Source organism: Manihot esculenta, chromosome 5 (genome assembly GCF_001659605.2).
Source record: "Manihot esculenta cultivar AM560-2 chromosome 5, M.esculenta_v8, whole genome shotgun sequence".
Classification (NCBI taxonomy): Eukaryota; Viridiplantae; Streptophyta; class Magnoliopsida; order Malpighiales; family Euphorbiaceae; genus Manihot; species Manihot esculenta.
Window position 1 is genome coordinate 13475585 of NC_035165.2, and position 16218 is coordinate 13491802.

A 16218-nucleotide genomic window follows, 5' to 3' on the forward strand; every position below is an offset into this window, starting at 1 on the left:
TAATTCTATATAGCTTAAGAACCCTGCACACGGTAACGTCTCCATGTTGAGTGCCACTGCACACCCTTTAGGCACTTTTTTGGATTAAATCCCTTTTTCCCATATATATATATATATAATCAATCTGCTAGATATGATTTTTTTTTCTTTGCATGTATATTTCAATTTTATTTTTATATTTACATAATTAGTATTTTTAAAATATTAAAATAAAATTTACCCTCAGCTTATTTATAATATCTAATTAAGTGATATTTAAATCTATTGTCAACCTCAAATATAATAATTTTTTTAATATGAATTAAAGCTACGTCTACGAAAACTCAAAAGACTAAAAGTAAAACATTAAATAGAGACCTATAAAATACAGTTTTATCCAGAAACTTATATCTAAGACAAATGTAGTTATAAAATCCAACTCTAACAACTTTTAAATACCTAAAAAAAATCTAGTCCTAGCAGTCACACACCAACAATCATGTGCCACCCACTATAACCCAGTATTATCATCAATCAACCTATAAACCAGCAAACCGGTCAAATTCGAGACTAAATTGGTCAAACGGTTTCGGTTTATGGATTGAACTAAAACCTTCTAGGAGGAGGGTCAATTACGGGCCTCCCTCCTGTACATTAAAATCGGAACCGCTTAGTTCAAACTGGCGATTCAATTTTAATTAAATTTAAATTAAAATAAAAACATTCAACTACAGGACCTCACTTGACAAACTTGCCACGTGGTAGGAAGAGCAGATAATGGCAAAGAAAAAACAACTAATTTTATCAATCAAGATATATTTGAACCTTATTTTAAACTCATAGATTTTGACACTCTGATCAATTGTTTGATAGTCTAACTTTTTTTATAGATCTAATAAATATTGAATCACAACATATAAATATAAATATCGGTAAAAATGAAGTGTCAACACTAACATTAACACCAACACCAATAACAAAACTAACAACGAAATCAATTTAATCAATTCAATCAAGTCATATGTTAAAATATGATATTTATACAGTTCATTTTATTAAAATATTCAGTGATAATGAAATTAAGATAAAATACAATTATTACAATCACTTTTTTAAATTTAAAAATTTAGTGGTATGTAACCACCTGTTATTTTTTAATTGTTTGATACTTTAGTTAAAAAAAAAACAAAAAAGATAAAATTAGTAAGCGTAGAACACTTGTCCTTTTCCTTTAATAAAAAATTGCGAGTTCGCAAATTTTTCCAAACTACTTTTGTCCTCAATATAAAGAAATTTCTCATAATTTTTTAAAGAGATATATAAAGTCATGTTATAAAAAAGTTAAAAATCAATTGATAAATATAGAGTTTTTATATTCAGACAGATCACTGATAAATTAATTCATATATAGAAATTACTTGCTATTTTTTTTTTTTGAAATAGGGGGTTGGGGGGAGTCGAACCTTAAACCTTTCAAGGCTACAGGATGCACTTTCCACCAGGTTAAGTTTTGGAGTGCAGAAATTACTTGCTATTAGATTAATAATGATTATGTTATGTAAATTAAAAATATTATATTTTAGAGTTTTTAATAAAAGACACACTGCATAAAATATTACTCAATTAATTAAAAATATTTTAAAAAAATATTCACTTACTTTTAATTTTTTTGTATTGGCTTTAATAATACTATTGCATCTTTAAAAAATATATGTCAATTAATTTTTTATGATAGCTATTTTTCATATTAGATATATATATCATGTGATTAATTTATATGTATAAAATGAAATTAAAAATTTAAATTTATATATTCAGCTTATAAAAAATATATTAAATTTTTAATAATTATATTTAATGTTTGAAGAGAATTAAGACGTTATTATCCAGATAATAATATAAAATCTATAAAATATGCAAAAGATAGTTCCACACAGTGAAATTCTACCTATAAAATATTAAATTAAACTTTTCTATACGTACAAAATATATCACTTAATTTATAAAATTTAATACTTTTTTATTATTCAATTTTATCTAAAATTTTATTTTAAAAAATTTGAATTGAAATTGAAGTGAAACCGTGAAAGACAAAAGCTGAAATTATTTTAAAATCAAACCGAAACCATTAAAAAATAAAAATCGTTTTAAATCATTTTAAATTGGATCAATTTTGATTCGATTTTAAAAATAAATCAAATTCGAAACCGGCCATAGCCATGTCTACCGCTGGGATAAAGATCAATGCATGACAGACCTATACAACCATAAGAAATATTTAGGCGACCATAGTTGTAAAGCTAAAAATCCTGTATCCACCATGCATCGATGATAGGAGGAGATAAGAAAAACCTCATTGACTGCTTTCTAGCCCTTTTAGAAAAGCCAATTTTAGAGGTATGACTATCACCAATCCATTCAAATTTAGGAGGAAGTCTCTACTCAGAAACATTTCTAAAATCTTATAAAAAACTCTCAACCAAAATATCCATAGATATAATACAAAAGAACAAAATCAATTGACTAACTAAAACAAAAAATAATTTTTTATAGTGAAATCAATTCACAGTAAATTAAAGAAAAACCAAACAAATAAAAAATAAACCGTCCCTTATTTTTGAGACGAGGTGAACTAAGACGAAAAGAAAATAAAGGGCTTCTCTTGAAATTTTTCACTTTTTCTTTCTCTTGGGTTTCTGGGTATTCATTCTCTATTTTTTTATTTATTAAATTACTCTATATTTTTCTATTGAATTCCTTTTTAATTTAAATAAAAAATATGTATCAATTTAGTGTTAAAATTACCAATTCGAATTTTAACCAATTAGTCGATTTAAATATAATAAAATACAATTAACAATCAAGTTAATGCCTTCTAAAAATAAACCGTCTAAAGCCAAGGTATCGTGTTGGAAAGATTTGTTTCTTTTATATTTGATTTAATTATTTAAACAAAAAATATTATGGTGGTGCGTTGTCAGATTCCATTCACCAACCTTCTGGTTGAGAAATTATTTAAGAAAGAGAGAAAATAAAGGAAAAAAAAGAGAGAATAAACAACTTTTCTTATTTAGTTATTAGGATGGAAAATAAAGAATAAGGTTATTTTTTAAATAATAAAATACCCCTTTTGCTATTTGCTTTTACAATTAAAATAAATTATTCCAAAGGTAAAAAAATAATTTTTATTTTTTTTAATTTGAATAGAAAATTACTCATAAAACGAAAACTAATTTATCAACATATTCTCTTTTTCACTTCTTTTCTTGTTTTTTTTCTCTTCAAATAAATTTTAAATATATTTTTTTCTCATAATTTCTTTTATTCTTTATTTTTTTTCCTCGAAATATGGTGCAAGTTTATTATTGGTGGTTCTATCTGAAGTTGGTTTTGTTTGGTTGTAGTACATAATTAATGACGGATCCACTTGGAGATCAAGGACGCCATAGGCCCATCTATTTATGAATGAAAGGTAAATTATTATTTGATCCTTAAACTTTTATTAAATTATTAATTTATTTTATTTAAAATTTATTTAATTAAAATATTTTTTTATTTTATAAAATAAATTTTTTAATTTTTATAAATATATTAATATATTTTGAATATTTATATAATTTTAATTATATGTGTCATTTAATTTATATATTTAAATATTTACATTATTTATTCTTTTTAATTAAAAATAAAGTAAATTAATTAACTATTATTTTGTTAAATGAATTAAATAATTTAATTTCATAAAATATATTTGAGTGATTTTTATAAAAATAAAAATTAATAAAATTAAAAATTTAATAATAATTCTCTTATAAATACAGTTTAATATCAATATAATTTTAAAGTAACTTTTTAATTTATATATATATATATTTTTAATTTAAAAAATTTATTTTAATTTCAACTTAAATTTTTTTAATTTTAAAATATTTATAAAGTAAATTATTCACTAATTATTTAATTTATTAACTTAATATATATATAAATTCTGTAATAGTTTAAATCAATTTATTGAATACTTTAAATTATAAAAATATGATAATTAAATATAAATTAACTATTTATTAAAAATATTAAATTAATTACATATATTATTGATTGTGTTTATTATATTTTAAATTTTTATAAATTAATAAAATTAAATAATAATAAATTTAAACTACAATCAACACCACTAAATGAATAAAAACTGAATTTGATAACTTATAATTATATTTTAAATTTAAAAAGTTTTAAATGTATATTAAAATATTAAAATTAAATAATATTTTTAACAGATAATAGTTTAGACAATTTATATTAAAGAATTTTAAAAATTTATATTTAATATTTAATGTAAGTAAATTAAATTAATTTGTAAAATTTTATATTTATGATTTTTTTTGTTTTTCTATTTAATTATTAGAAGACATATAGATTCTTTAATTTTTTTTTAAAAAATAAATAGTTTCTTTAAATTTTAAAAATAATTTATCAATTTGCTTTTATAAAATCCATCATTATATGGGGAATTAAATTAATGAGAATTGACAAGGACCTTATGCTAGAAAGATTCTCAGACTAAATTATAATTATAACTAAATTATAGTCTAGTATTTTTAATCTATTTTTTAAAATTTAAAAAATTATTTATTATTTAAAAAGACTTGTATATGTGTTAAGTGCTTCTTTAAATTATTTTAAAACTTTAAGAGCCTTATTTAATAATTTAAAAGTTTAGGTACAATGCAGGAACATCACACAACATGGACTGCTTTATCATCAACCACAAGTGGCTAGTTGATGTTGGATCATCATGTCGGCAGTGTCTCTATCGTCAAAACGTAACGTATAGGGGCAGCTTTTACCAAGTCCAGTACATTAAGACTAGAGAGTACAACAAGTAATAAAATAGATAAAAACCCACAGCAACAAAAGTCCGCTATTGACGAAAGAATCAACTGGCGTTAAGGCATTGAAGGCCACTGTCGACTTTTGCCAGAGATAAGAAATAAGCCAATAATAATTTCAGTTTTTATAGTCATTCAACAATCAACTGGAACCCAATGAGTTGTGACACTGAGTAATAATTGCTCTTCAATCCATCAATTTTAATATGTGTCTATAGAAAAATAATAAATCTAAATAAAATTCACTAAATCACAAATAAAATCAAAGCCAAATAAAAATAAAAATATATAGCATTGACCCTATACACCACACAAACATAGAGAAGTCCGAGCCTATATACAAACATAGAAAAGTCCGAGTCTGGACTATTGGTTTCACTTGAATTAAATATAATAGAAAAAATGAAAAAATATAAAATTTTTATATAAACATAAATCACATTTAAACGAATGAAGAAGTAAAATAGAGAAAATAAATATTTTGGTAAAAAAATGAAATCATTCGTCTTGGATTATCGCAAATTAAAAATTATTTAAATATTTAGTTTCTAATGATATCTAAACAAACTAAAAATAAAAAACCCTTAAAATAATTCTGAGAGTTTAGAAATATTTAAAATATCAAAAATGGTTTGACTTAACCTTGTGTAGTTTTTCAGTATAATTAATATTTTTTTATCACAAATATTTCGATTTAACATTTAATACATGGAGTATGTCTGGTATGTTAAATCATATTAGTTCTCATTTATTAGCTATCGATCTATTGAATGAAATTTCAAATTTAATTTACTAATTTCATTTTACCTTACGCAAAGATTTCATGATCAATGCTAGCAAAAAACAAATAGAACATTTCCTAAAAAACTTAGGATGATGAATCCTATCTCAATCACATAAATACTTTCTTACAGTTTCTACTATATCCAAATCATCTCCATTTATTACTCATGAACCAAATAATGTGTAAGAGAATTAAAACATATAGGTCCCTATATAAGATGATTTATTGATTTCAAGTTAAAGGATTACTTACACAACCATCACTTAAGTAATCTATAGACATAGGTTATTCTCAATATGGATTCCTCGAATGTGTCAGTTCAATATACTTATTTATAAAATAAGTACCTACATATTAGTTTTAAATATTTCGTATATTTCAACTTATGAGATTAATTGCTTCCTCTAAAAGAAAAAAAAAATGTATCAATATCAATGACTCTAATAATTGTCCAATAATGATAAGAACATTGATCATGAATATTTAGAGATATTATTTAAATGCAATAGAATCTCATAATTACAACCGCATTATAATTTTTCCTTACATAGTAATATAGTCTCATGGACTTTATATTTACATTAAAGATAAATAAACGTCTTTATTAAAATATATTAAACAATTAAAAATACATGAAAGATAGTATCCAACTACAATATTTCGATTGATTATAGAGTATATTACTAACAATCTTTTACTTGCACTAAAGTTAATTACTCATATGTCTTATCCTATAAGTATCCAGGTAGTAATTATGTTTCTACTAGATCAATGCCTTAGTGAGAAGATCTTAAAGATTCTCATCAGTGGAACTCGATTTATCTCCATATATTTCCTTTTAATGATCTCTCAGATCAATTGAAATTGTCTAATTACATACATGGATCATTAATGAGACATGAATTCTTTTGCTTGTGCAACGGCTCCATTGTTATTATAGTATAAGATAACTGGATCAACAATATTAAGAACTACACCAAGTTCAAAAATAAACTTCTTGACCTAAAATGCATCCTATGCTGCCTCAGATGTAGAAATGTACTCAGCTTGAGTCATAGAATCTGTAATAATCTCTTATTTGAAACTTTTCCAACTCACTACTCCACCATTTAGAGCAAAAATGTAACCAGATTGAAATTTTTTATAATCAAAATCTGATTGAAAACTAGCATCCGAATATCGATGAATTTTGAGTTCATTAGTCCCTCCATAAACCAGAAAATTATCCTTAGTTTTTCTTAAGCACTTGAAGATATTTTTAACAACAGTCCAATAGCCTGCACCTGAGTCTACTTGGTATCTACTATCTACCCTCAAAGCATATGATATGTCTAGTCTAGTGCATAGCATCACATATATTATGGATCCTTTAGCAGAGGTATATGGAACTCTTTCCATTCTTATCTTTCAACTCGTGTCTTAGGACATATATTTTTGAAGAGATGGACTCCATGTGACATAGGTAGGAATCTTGGACTCCATGTGACATAGACAAAAATCTTATTTTGAATTCCTTCATACTAAATCGTTTTAGCACTTTATCAATATATGTATAACGGTCTATCCATGGCCACAGATAGTGTTCGAGGAGGCTTCACTGTCGTCCATTGCGCAGCGGCAGCACAGGGGATAACACCCATTGACGCGCCGCGTTGACCAAGCTCTCGTCTTCCACCATGGCCAACCGTGGGTCGCTTTCTTGTTCATGCGATTTCCATATTTTGATTTTTCCTTCTTCTTTTATAAAATTAGATTTAATAAAATTTAAAATTTTTGATCAAATGTAATTTCATAATAAATCTGGAAAAAATATTTTCGAAGGGTAAATTCATGATTTTATCAAAATGTAAAGCACAAATAACATAATTTAAAATACAATAACTGATAAATTGAATTATTTTTCATTTTTGATAAAACATAATTAATATTTTATTTCACTTTTAAAAATCAGGTGCGTTGGAATTGAACTGAGTCATTATCGAGAGTTGAAGGGGCAATGGGAAAGTGGCAAATTTATCTTAAAGTTGTGTTTGGACGCCGAGAAAAGGAGAGAATAGAAAATAATCTATATGGAAAATAAAGATGATAAGATATTTTTGCTTGATTGGTTAATAGATGGAAAATTCTTGGAGAAGGGAAATAGTGGTTATTTAAAAGTAAAAGTGGAAAAATAGACATTTAAAAGAAAATTTATGAGAGAGAAGCAACATCCAACTCTGATTTTTAAGGGATTTTCAAATATATCTTGTTGATAGATAGAGGGTGGTTGATTTCATATTTTCAAAACTAAATGCATATAGATCATTGTCTATAAGATTTATTTCAGACTAAAATACTAAATAAAAAAAATTCTTTATTATAGTGGAACTCAATTACAAAATTAAAATTTATTTAAAAAGATAATCTCAACTACATGGTTTATTCGATTTTTTATTTAAATTCATCTTAAATTTTTTATTGATTAAAATATTAAAAATTTTATCTATCAAATTATTAAGTATTTTTAATTATTTTATAAATTTATTATTTAAAAGAAGAATTAAAACGATATCGATTATATTTAAATTTTAAATAAATTAAGTAAGAAATAATTTATTTATACTTGAAATAAATATATATAATATTTATTCTTTTATTTCTAGTTGGTTATGATATGTATGACTTCCAAAGTTAGGATAATGTGCGGATAATATTTATGAATTAAGATTGGATCCATTGTTTAGACTGGCGGAGCGTGTAAACAAAATTAATAAATATTCACAAATAATAGTTAATACAGTATATAAAATAGAAATAATTATAAAAAAAAATTATCCAATTTATTTTTTAAGTAGGGCCATACACTTTAATTTAAAATAAAATGATTATGTATTTTTACGTTGGTTAGCAAAATGAGATTTTTTTTCAACAACATTAAATATTACTAAAAAATTATAATTTACTTTTAATATTTAGTAAAAGTTATATTTTAATTTTTGTATTTTTAAATTTAATCTATTAAATTTTATTTTATTAATAAAGTAATTTTTTAATTGAAATTTTATATTTTTAATAGAAATTAATCTATATATTGTTATAGGTTGGTCTCTAAATAATGTAATTATTAATAAATTAGATTAGAAAAAACTCTTTATATTTAAATTTGAATTTAGATGCATATTATATCAAGATTTTTTATTTTATTAATTTATTTTAAGATAATAAATTTCACAAACATATGAAATTAATATTTTTATGTTTTATTATAAAAATAAGAATTTTAAATTTTTTATGAGCGGACATATCAGAATCATCTCCTCAATTACGTTTTTAATTCGATAAAAGGTATTTCAAAAAGACGTGAATTAATTGATGTAACTCAAGAAAAAACTTAGAAATATAGAAGTAAATAAACTTGAAATTTAGTGAGATATTATCTTCAAATTTCATATTAATTATAATACCCTTTCATCTTTTAATTAATTAAAAAACAAAAATTAACATAAATTAAAAAACAAAAATTTGTTAAAAAAATTAAAACGTCTTATTGTAGTTCTAGAAACAATATCATTCTTATTTCAGAAAAAAAGAAAAATGATTATATTTAACTAAGTCTATGTGGAGTTGGTGGAGAATATAATGGAAAGAAATTAAAATGAAAGAAATGAGATAAATGAATAAGGTGAAAGAGTAAAGACAATATTTTTTTAATACATATTTTTACGTGTAAATCTAAATAAATACATTTAATTAAAATAACCATCTGCATTCCTATATTTAATTGATAATAAAAAGAATCGAAATTCAAAAAGTTCAAACACATTTTTCTCTCCTTCCTGCACGTGACAAAAGGCTTCAAAAGTTATATTTTATCATTTTAAAATATTTAAGCAAACATATAGCCCACTGAAAAAGGCCTAAAGATTATAGTGCTGCTGCCCTTTAAAAAATCTTAAGGGCAGGCCCATATTATCCTAAAATATTAAAAAGTTTCAGAACATGAGGTTTTCATTTATAATATTTAGCTTCATTTTGTAGATTTTCATGTCATCTACCCCTTAATATAATAAACTTTCCATGTGTTAATTAATAAATTAATTTTTCTTATTTTTCAAGTATTTCTAGTAATACTTTCCATGTTTTTTCCAATATTAGTGGAGGGCTTAGGTTGCAAATTTTATATATATCTATATAAGGCTTAGAGAAAAGGGAAGAGAATGAAAAGAATATATATTTTTATTTTATACAATTTAGCAAAAAATATTTATTAATTTGAATTTATTTATTAAAATTGGTGTATTGCTATAGATTAAGGTATATATAAAATTAAAAAAAAAATTAAAATTTTGACAAAGATGTGATATTTTCTGCAAATAGAAGTTTACTCTAGAGATTAATAATCTCTTTTTTTTTTTGTGCCATTAAAGACACTGTCACCCAACAGCTACAGCTCATATGCAAAAGAGATCGATATGGCCAAATCCACTACTCGCCAGCTTCACACACTTCTTCTTCTTCTTCAAGTTCTCTTTAGCTTACAGGACTTAGAATTCACAACTAAAAGACAAAAAATGAAAAATCAAGCACAGTTTCTTCTTACGACACCACTTATTATTATTATTATTGTCTTCCCCATTACTACACATGCAAAATCTATGATCGAAGCATGCAGCTCTTCAGATTCTTGCCCTTCTCTTCTCTCCTATACCCTTCCTTTTGATTCACAGCTTTCTGAGATTGCCTTTCGTTTCCAAGTAAAAATTTCTGATATATTAGCAGCAAACTCTATCAACTTAACAACTCCGTTCCCTGATAACCTAATTTTCCATGCTAAATCTCTTCTTAAAATACCCATTTCTTGTCCGTGTGTGGATGGCATCCGACGGTCCATGTCAACCACTTATCACGTCCGGCCAGCTGACACCGTCGATTCTATATCGGAGGGATTTGGAGGACTGGTTAGTGGAGATCAAATTAGTAGCAGTAATGGGATTAGTGTGAAGGATCCGCTAATGAATGGGCAGGCATTGGTGATACCTTTGCCATGCACGTGCTTCAACAACAGTGACAATGGTGTTCCTGCAGTGTTTATGTCATATGTGGTGCAGAGAGGAGAGAGCTTGGATGGCTTAGCTATGGAGTTTGGGTCCACTGTTGCACATTTGGAGGCTGTTAATGGACTTGACCAACCGGTGGTTCAACCTGGTGACGTTCTGGCTATTCCAATTTCAGGTTAGTGTGTCGTTTTATACTTTTTTATTTTTTATTTTTTATAATTAATATTTCGATTTAGAAAAATATATTAGAATATTTTTTTAATTTTTAAAAATCTATTAATTAGCCTTTTTATTAATTTTATTAATTAAATATTATAAAATTATTTAAAATATCTGTATAATTAAATATTATAAAATTATTTAAAATATTTTTAATACAAAGTAACTAATTAATAAATTTTTTAAAAAATTAAAAAATCAAATATAAAAATTGTTTTAATAACATTAAAATACAAGGACTTGCTTGTTGATCATTCCAATATTAATAGTGAATTAATCTCATCCCGGTACTTATCGAGAAAATTTAATTTAACATGTTTAGTTATAATTATCTAAATTAATTTACAAATATTAATTTAAATTCAATATTTAGCCCAACAATAAAAAAGAATGAAGAAATTACACTCCTTGATTTCCAAAATTTTAATTTTTTTAAAATCAAGAAATTGAGCTTAAAAATTTTAATTTTTGGGCTATAAATGAAGTTCAAATTCTATATTAATTTGAATAAAAAGTTAAAATTATAGTAAATTAAACATTTTCTTTTAATACAAAAGAGGAATTATATATTTAATTCATTAAAAATAAATTTCAGCTTCAATAAATCAATGATATGAAATTAGGAATGGGTAATTTATTGATGGGGTGTGTTTGTTTCGGAAAGAAATTAAAGAGGTTGGGTGTATGATTCCCGGTTTGGTAATGTGAAGTAGTAATGGAAAGAATGTAAGAAAGGATGAGAGATCACAAAAGATACCATGTTTCCCCATATGCAATCCCTCACAGACCAATGGTTAATTGGTTAAGAGGAGCCAATAATCGTCACACCGTGGTCCCCCTGTAGAAAGTAATTATAACTGTATATTATATAAAAATTGCTTACATCCTATGTGCTATTATAAATTAATAAAATATATAGAACACAAATATTATAGTAGCTTTAAAAAAAAATTCAGAGCGAGACTAGATCAGATCGACCCGAGACCACTTAGATCAAATTGTGAAGCCTTATAAAATTTGTCTAAAATCGGCCCATAGCCAAGTCTGTATATATCCTATATTCATATCAATAAATCTGTAATTCAATTAAATCATTTTTTTTTTCCAATTCTTATGTTGAAATGGGAGAATTAATTTTTTTAATTTAAAAAATTTTTCATAAACGAATAAAATTTATGAATAATTTTATAAAAATTTATTTAAAAATTTTTCTTACAAATGATTTATTGCAAACGGATTTTTTGACATAATTTGACTATGGATTTTTTTTTTCAAATTTCTTATTTTAATATTTACTAGCATTTTCTTTATCTTCTGCTTGTTTTTATGCGATTAATGTTGACAGTTACAGGTATCTAACTTTTTTGTCCAAGACATAAGCTGAAAAATTAATATTATACAAGCACTTATTTTTCTTAGCACATCCTTTATTTTTATATTTTTTTAAAATTAGCAATTTAATTTTTATAATTTTAAAAAAATAATGTCTAAGATATTAACCATGAAAATATAGTTAAATTAAAAATTATTATATTATTGGGACTAAATTATTGGAATTTGTGAACTTACATAAAGATTATTATATAAATTTTACTAAATTATAGGGATTAAATTGTAATTTATTAATTATCTGCCTGTGCGTGGAAATGCAGCGTGTTCATCTGCAAATCTGAACTGGTACAATGAGAGTCTAATAGTTCCAAATGGTTCTTACGCTCTAACTGCCAACAACTGCATCAAATGCATTTGCTCCGCAAGCACTTTCAGGTAATAATTAATTACTAATCATATAATTAATATCCCTAATCACGATTAAGACAATTCTTGTCTAAATTTGATTACATTTCATATTAAATCTATGAGAAATTAATGGAGGTGATTTGAAGTGGCAGGTTGCATTGTATGGCATCAGAGACTGGGGTGTCATGTTCTCATTTACAATGCAAAGGCTCTGATCTCTTGATAGGGGACACTTGTGTCAACCATACTGCAAATGGCTGCAATCTAAGAGCTTGCGTTTATCGTGGGCATTACGGCCGCAAAATTTTCAGAAGGTACTCCATAAGAATACTTTTTCACTCATTCTTTTATTTTCTTTTAATTAAATTAAGATGCATATATATTTATTTTACATTTTATTCTTGCAGTTTGGTGAATTTCTCAAATGTTCAATGTCCAGGTATGAATGTCAACTTTTTATCAGCTAATAGGTTAACTTTCCTTATGAACTATATTAAATTTTACCTTTTAATTTAATTTTTTTAAAATTATTATTAAAAAGTTAAATAAATTAAGAGGCTTTTTAGTTTAATTTATAAAAATGAGCTTATAAATACATAAATTATTTCAAGTTTGTAAGATTCTAAAGTTCTAATTAATTTTGTATTTGATTAAAATGATTATATGTAACTAATAAATAATTTATTTATTTATTAATAAAAAAAATTATAAAAAAAATTATTAGGAAGAATATCAAATAAAATATATGATAAAGTTTTAAAATTAAGAATACTTTTAATATGAAATTAAAAGGAGTTAATATTATAGGGTTAATAGTTAATCTGAATTAACTATAATTCATTTCAGGGTAAATTATATTTTTGTTTCTTTTAGCATAATTAATAGAATAATCTCTTATATTTTTAAAATTCAACATTTAAATTTCTCAATAATCAATCTATTGTTATCGTTAAAATGGATAAATATATTTATTATCATTTTTAAATGAATAAACTGCATTTGAGATTTTAAAATTAAGTATAATTAATAAATTAGTCCCTATAATTTTAAAATCATACACTTCAATTTTCTATGATGAATCTGTTTTCGCCTATTATAATTTAAACAATTTGATCCTTTATTTTTTATTTGAATGGTACCAAATAATTTTTAAATAGATTATAAACTTTTATAAATAGTATTTTAAAAAAAATTATACTTTCTGAAAAAATTTAACTATCCACTAGTTTTGAATTAATGTCTGTAATTTTCGGAAAAACTATAATTTTAGATGAATTAAATATAGATGATTTAAGATTTTAGTTTTAAAAATATAAGGATTGACCTGTCAATTACGCTAAAATTTAAAAATTAAAGTGTAATTTATACAATATAAAATTTTCATCCATATTGAAAAAGATTTAAGTGTTCATGAGTGTAATTTAAATATTTGAAATGTTTATTCTCTCTTTGATCAATTGATTAAACGAATTATTGATAGAATGAGTTCCAATTTAGACAGATTAATTATATAGTAATTTAAGTGTTCGATTCTAAAAATACAGAACCGATTCATTGATTATGTTAAAACTAGATACTAAAATATAATTTAATATTAATTTTAATTTAAAATTTAAATTAATTTAATTAGTATTTCGCCCCTAATGACATTATATCATGGTAAATGGATTAAATTTTAACTCTCAACCTTTTTTATCTCTCATTTTATTATATCAAACATGAAAAAAAAATTAATTCAATGTACAAATAATAGTTAACATTATTTTCAATATCGAATCAAATATGATAGAGAATAATTTTTTAGGAATTATCTATTACCAAACATTAATTGAATGCACAATTAATTTCATTTTGTTAATCCCATGCTAAACATATTCTAAATAAAAATAAAATAATTAACTTATTTGATTAAATCAATTTATAAGTTTAGTACTTATAAATATTTATAAATATCACAGTAAAATGGTAATTTTTCTGAGTATATTTTTTTAATTTATAAATTGAATCTATATGTTTAAAAATATTATAAATAAACATATCAATTTATTTTTAGAATTTATAAATTGATTAGACCAATTTATAAGTTAAAATAATTATTCTCTAACTAAAAATATTCGATCTATTTAACTAAATAAAGAAAATTATTTTTGAACTATGTTGTTAGTATTGGAGAAAATAAAGTGCAAGTAGATAGAATCCACCGAAGTGAGCATATGGACACAGTTTACTGTTAATATTAACCCAGCGGAGTTAAGGGTCTAAAAGGCCAAATATGTATATACATATGAATAAATTATGAAATTTAAAAATTTAAAATTATTAATTAAAAAAATTATTATTTAATTTTCTCTAAACAGTGTATTAATTAATATTTACAGGTAATACTCAAAGTTACAATAATGGAAGGATTCCATTGGGGTCTCCCTCATTTAATCCAGTGGGGCCATCAATAGGATTGCCTCCATTTTCATCACCGACTTCAGCTCCTTGTGCAGCAGTAAGAAGTAATGCTTCTAATTCAAGCAACAACCACAATTTCACTGTTTCTACTTCTGGATATTTTACTATTACTCCCACTAATTGCTTTATTTCATTCCTTGTACAACTTATTTTTTGCCTTTTCTTTTGATATTTTAACAAATTCTCCACACTTTTACAAGTGGTTGGCTTATTTCGGATTTTTTTTTTCTATTTTGATAAGTTATTTAAATTATTTTTTATTAATTATATTTCGATCAATTTGTCAATAATGACAATGTAAATCCAATGACAATCAATAGTAGATTTAACTTGTGGTAATAGAACTAATTTATATTAAACTTTTCAAAATAGAACTAATTTATACTAAGCTTTTCAAAAGAATTTAAGGTGTTGAGTATTTTAATGCTTTGTAGAAAATAAGTAATAGTTAATCAAATATTTAACAAGTATTGAATTGGAGTTTAACCAATTTACTTTTAAGCAAATGTTAGAGAATTATAGCAATAATGTTTTACACTAATTAATACTTTTATTTAGTTAATTTTTATATGTAAATTGTTTGTAAAAAATAATTTAAATTTTAACTAATAATATCTCCATTTCAAAAAAAAAAAAACTAATAATATCTAATTATTTACAATATAAAATGCTTAAAATTAAAATTTTATAAAAATAAATGTATTTATATTAATAAAAATAAAAATTATTATATTAAATTATGTAACAAAATAAATAAAAAACATTTCATCATCACCACAAATAATTAAAAATAAAATAAAATTTAAGGTGATTCAATATAAATCTATTTCACAATAATTTATCAATAAAAAATAATTTACAATCGATAATAATTTTTTCTCTCTTTTAAAAAAAATAATTATATTATTCAACTATTTATAATTTATAATTTGATCTCACTACATATCCTCTCATTCAAGATATTTTTCTTTTTTTTATAATTACCCATAATTGAATATCGTCTAAATTAAACTCTTTAACCATAATTTTTTGATAATAAAAATTATGTAGTAGATTTTCTAAACAAAATTCTAATGATAATAATTTTTTAATTTATTTTAAACTATGAATT

General features: G+C 23.6%; 1 protein-coding gene across 1 annotated transcript; it reads left to right on the forward strand.

Annotated features, from left to right (window-relative positions):
• Positions 1-9931: 9931 nt before the first annotated feature.
• Positions 9932-15319, forward strand: LOC110616215 (lysM domain-containing GPI-anchored protein 1). Its single transcript, XM_021758565.2, has 5 exons — positions 9932-10863; positions 12560-12674; positions 12800-12961; positions 13055-13086; positions 15026-15319. The coding sequence occupies exons 1-5, from the start codon at positions 10104-10106 to the stop codon at positions 15274-15276; spliced, it is 1320 nt and encodes a 439-aa protein (XP_021614257.1). The 5' UTR covers positions 9932-10103; the 3' UTR covers positions 15277-15319.
• The last annotated feature ends 899 nt before the right edge of the window (positions 15320-16218 follow it).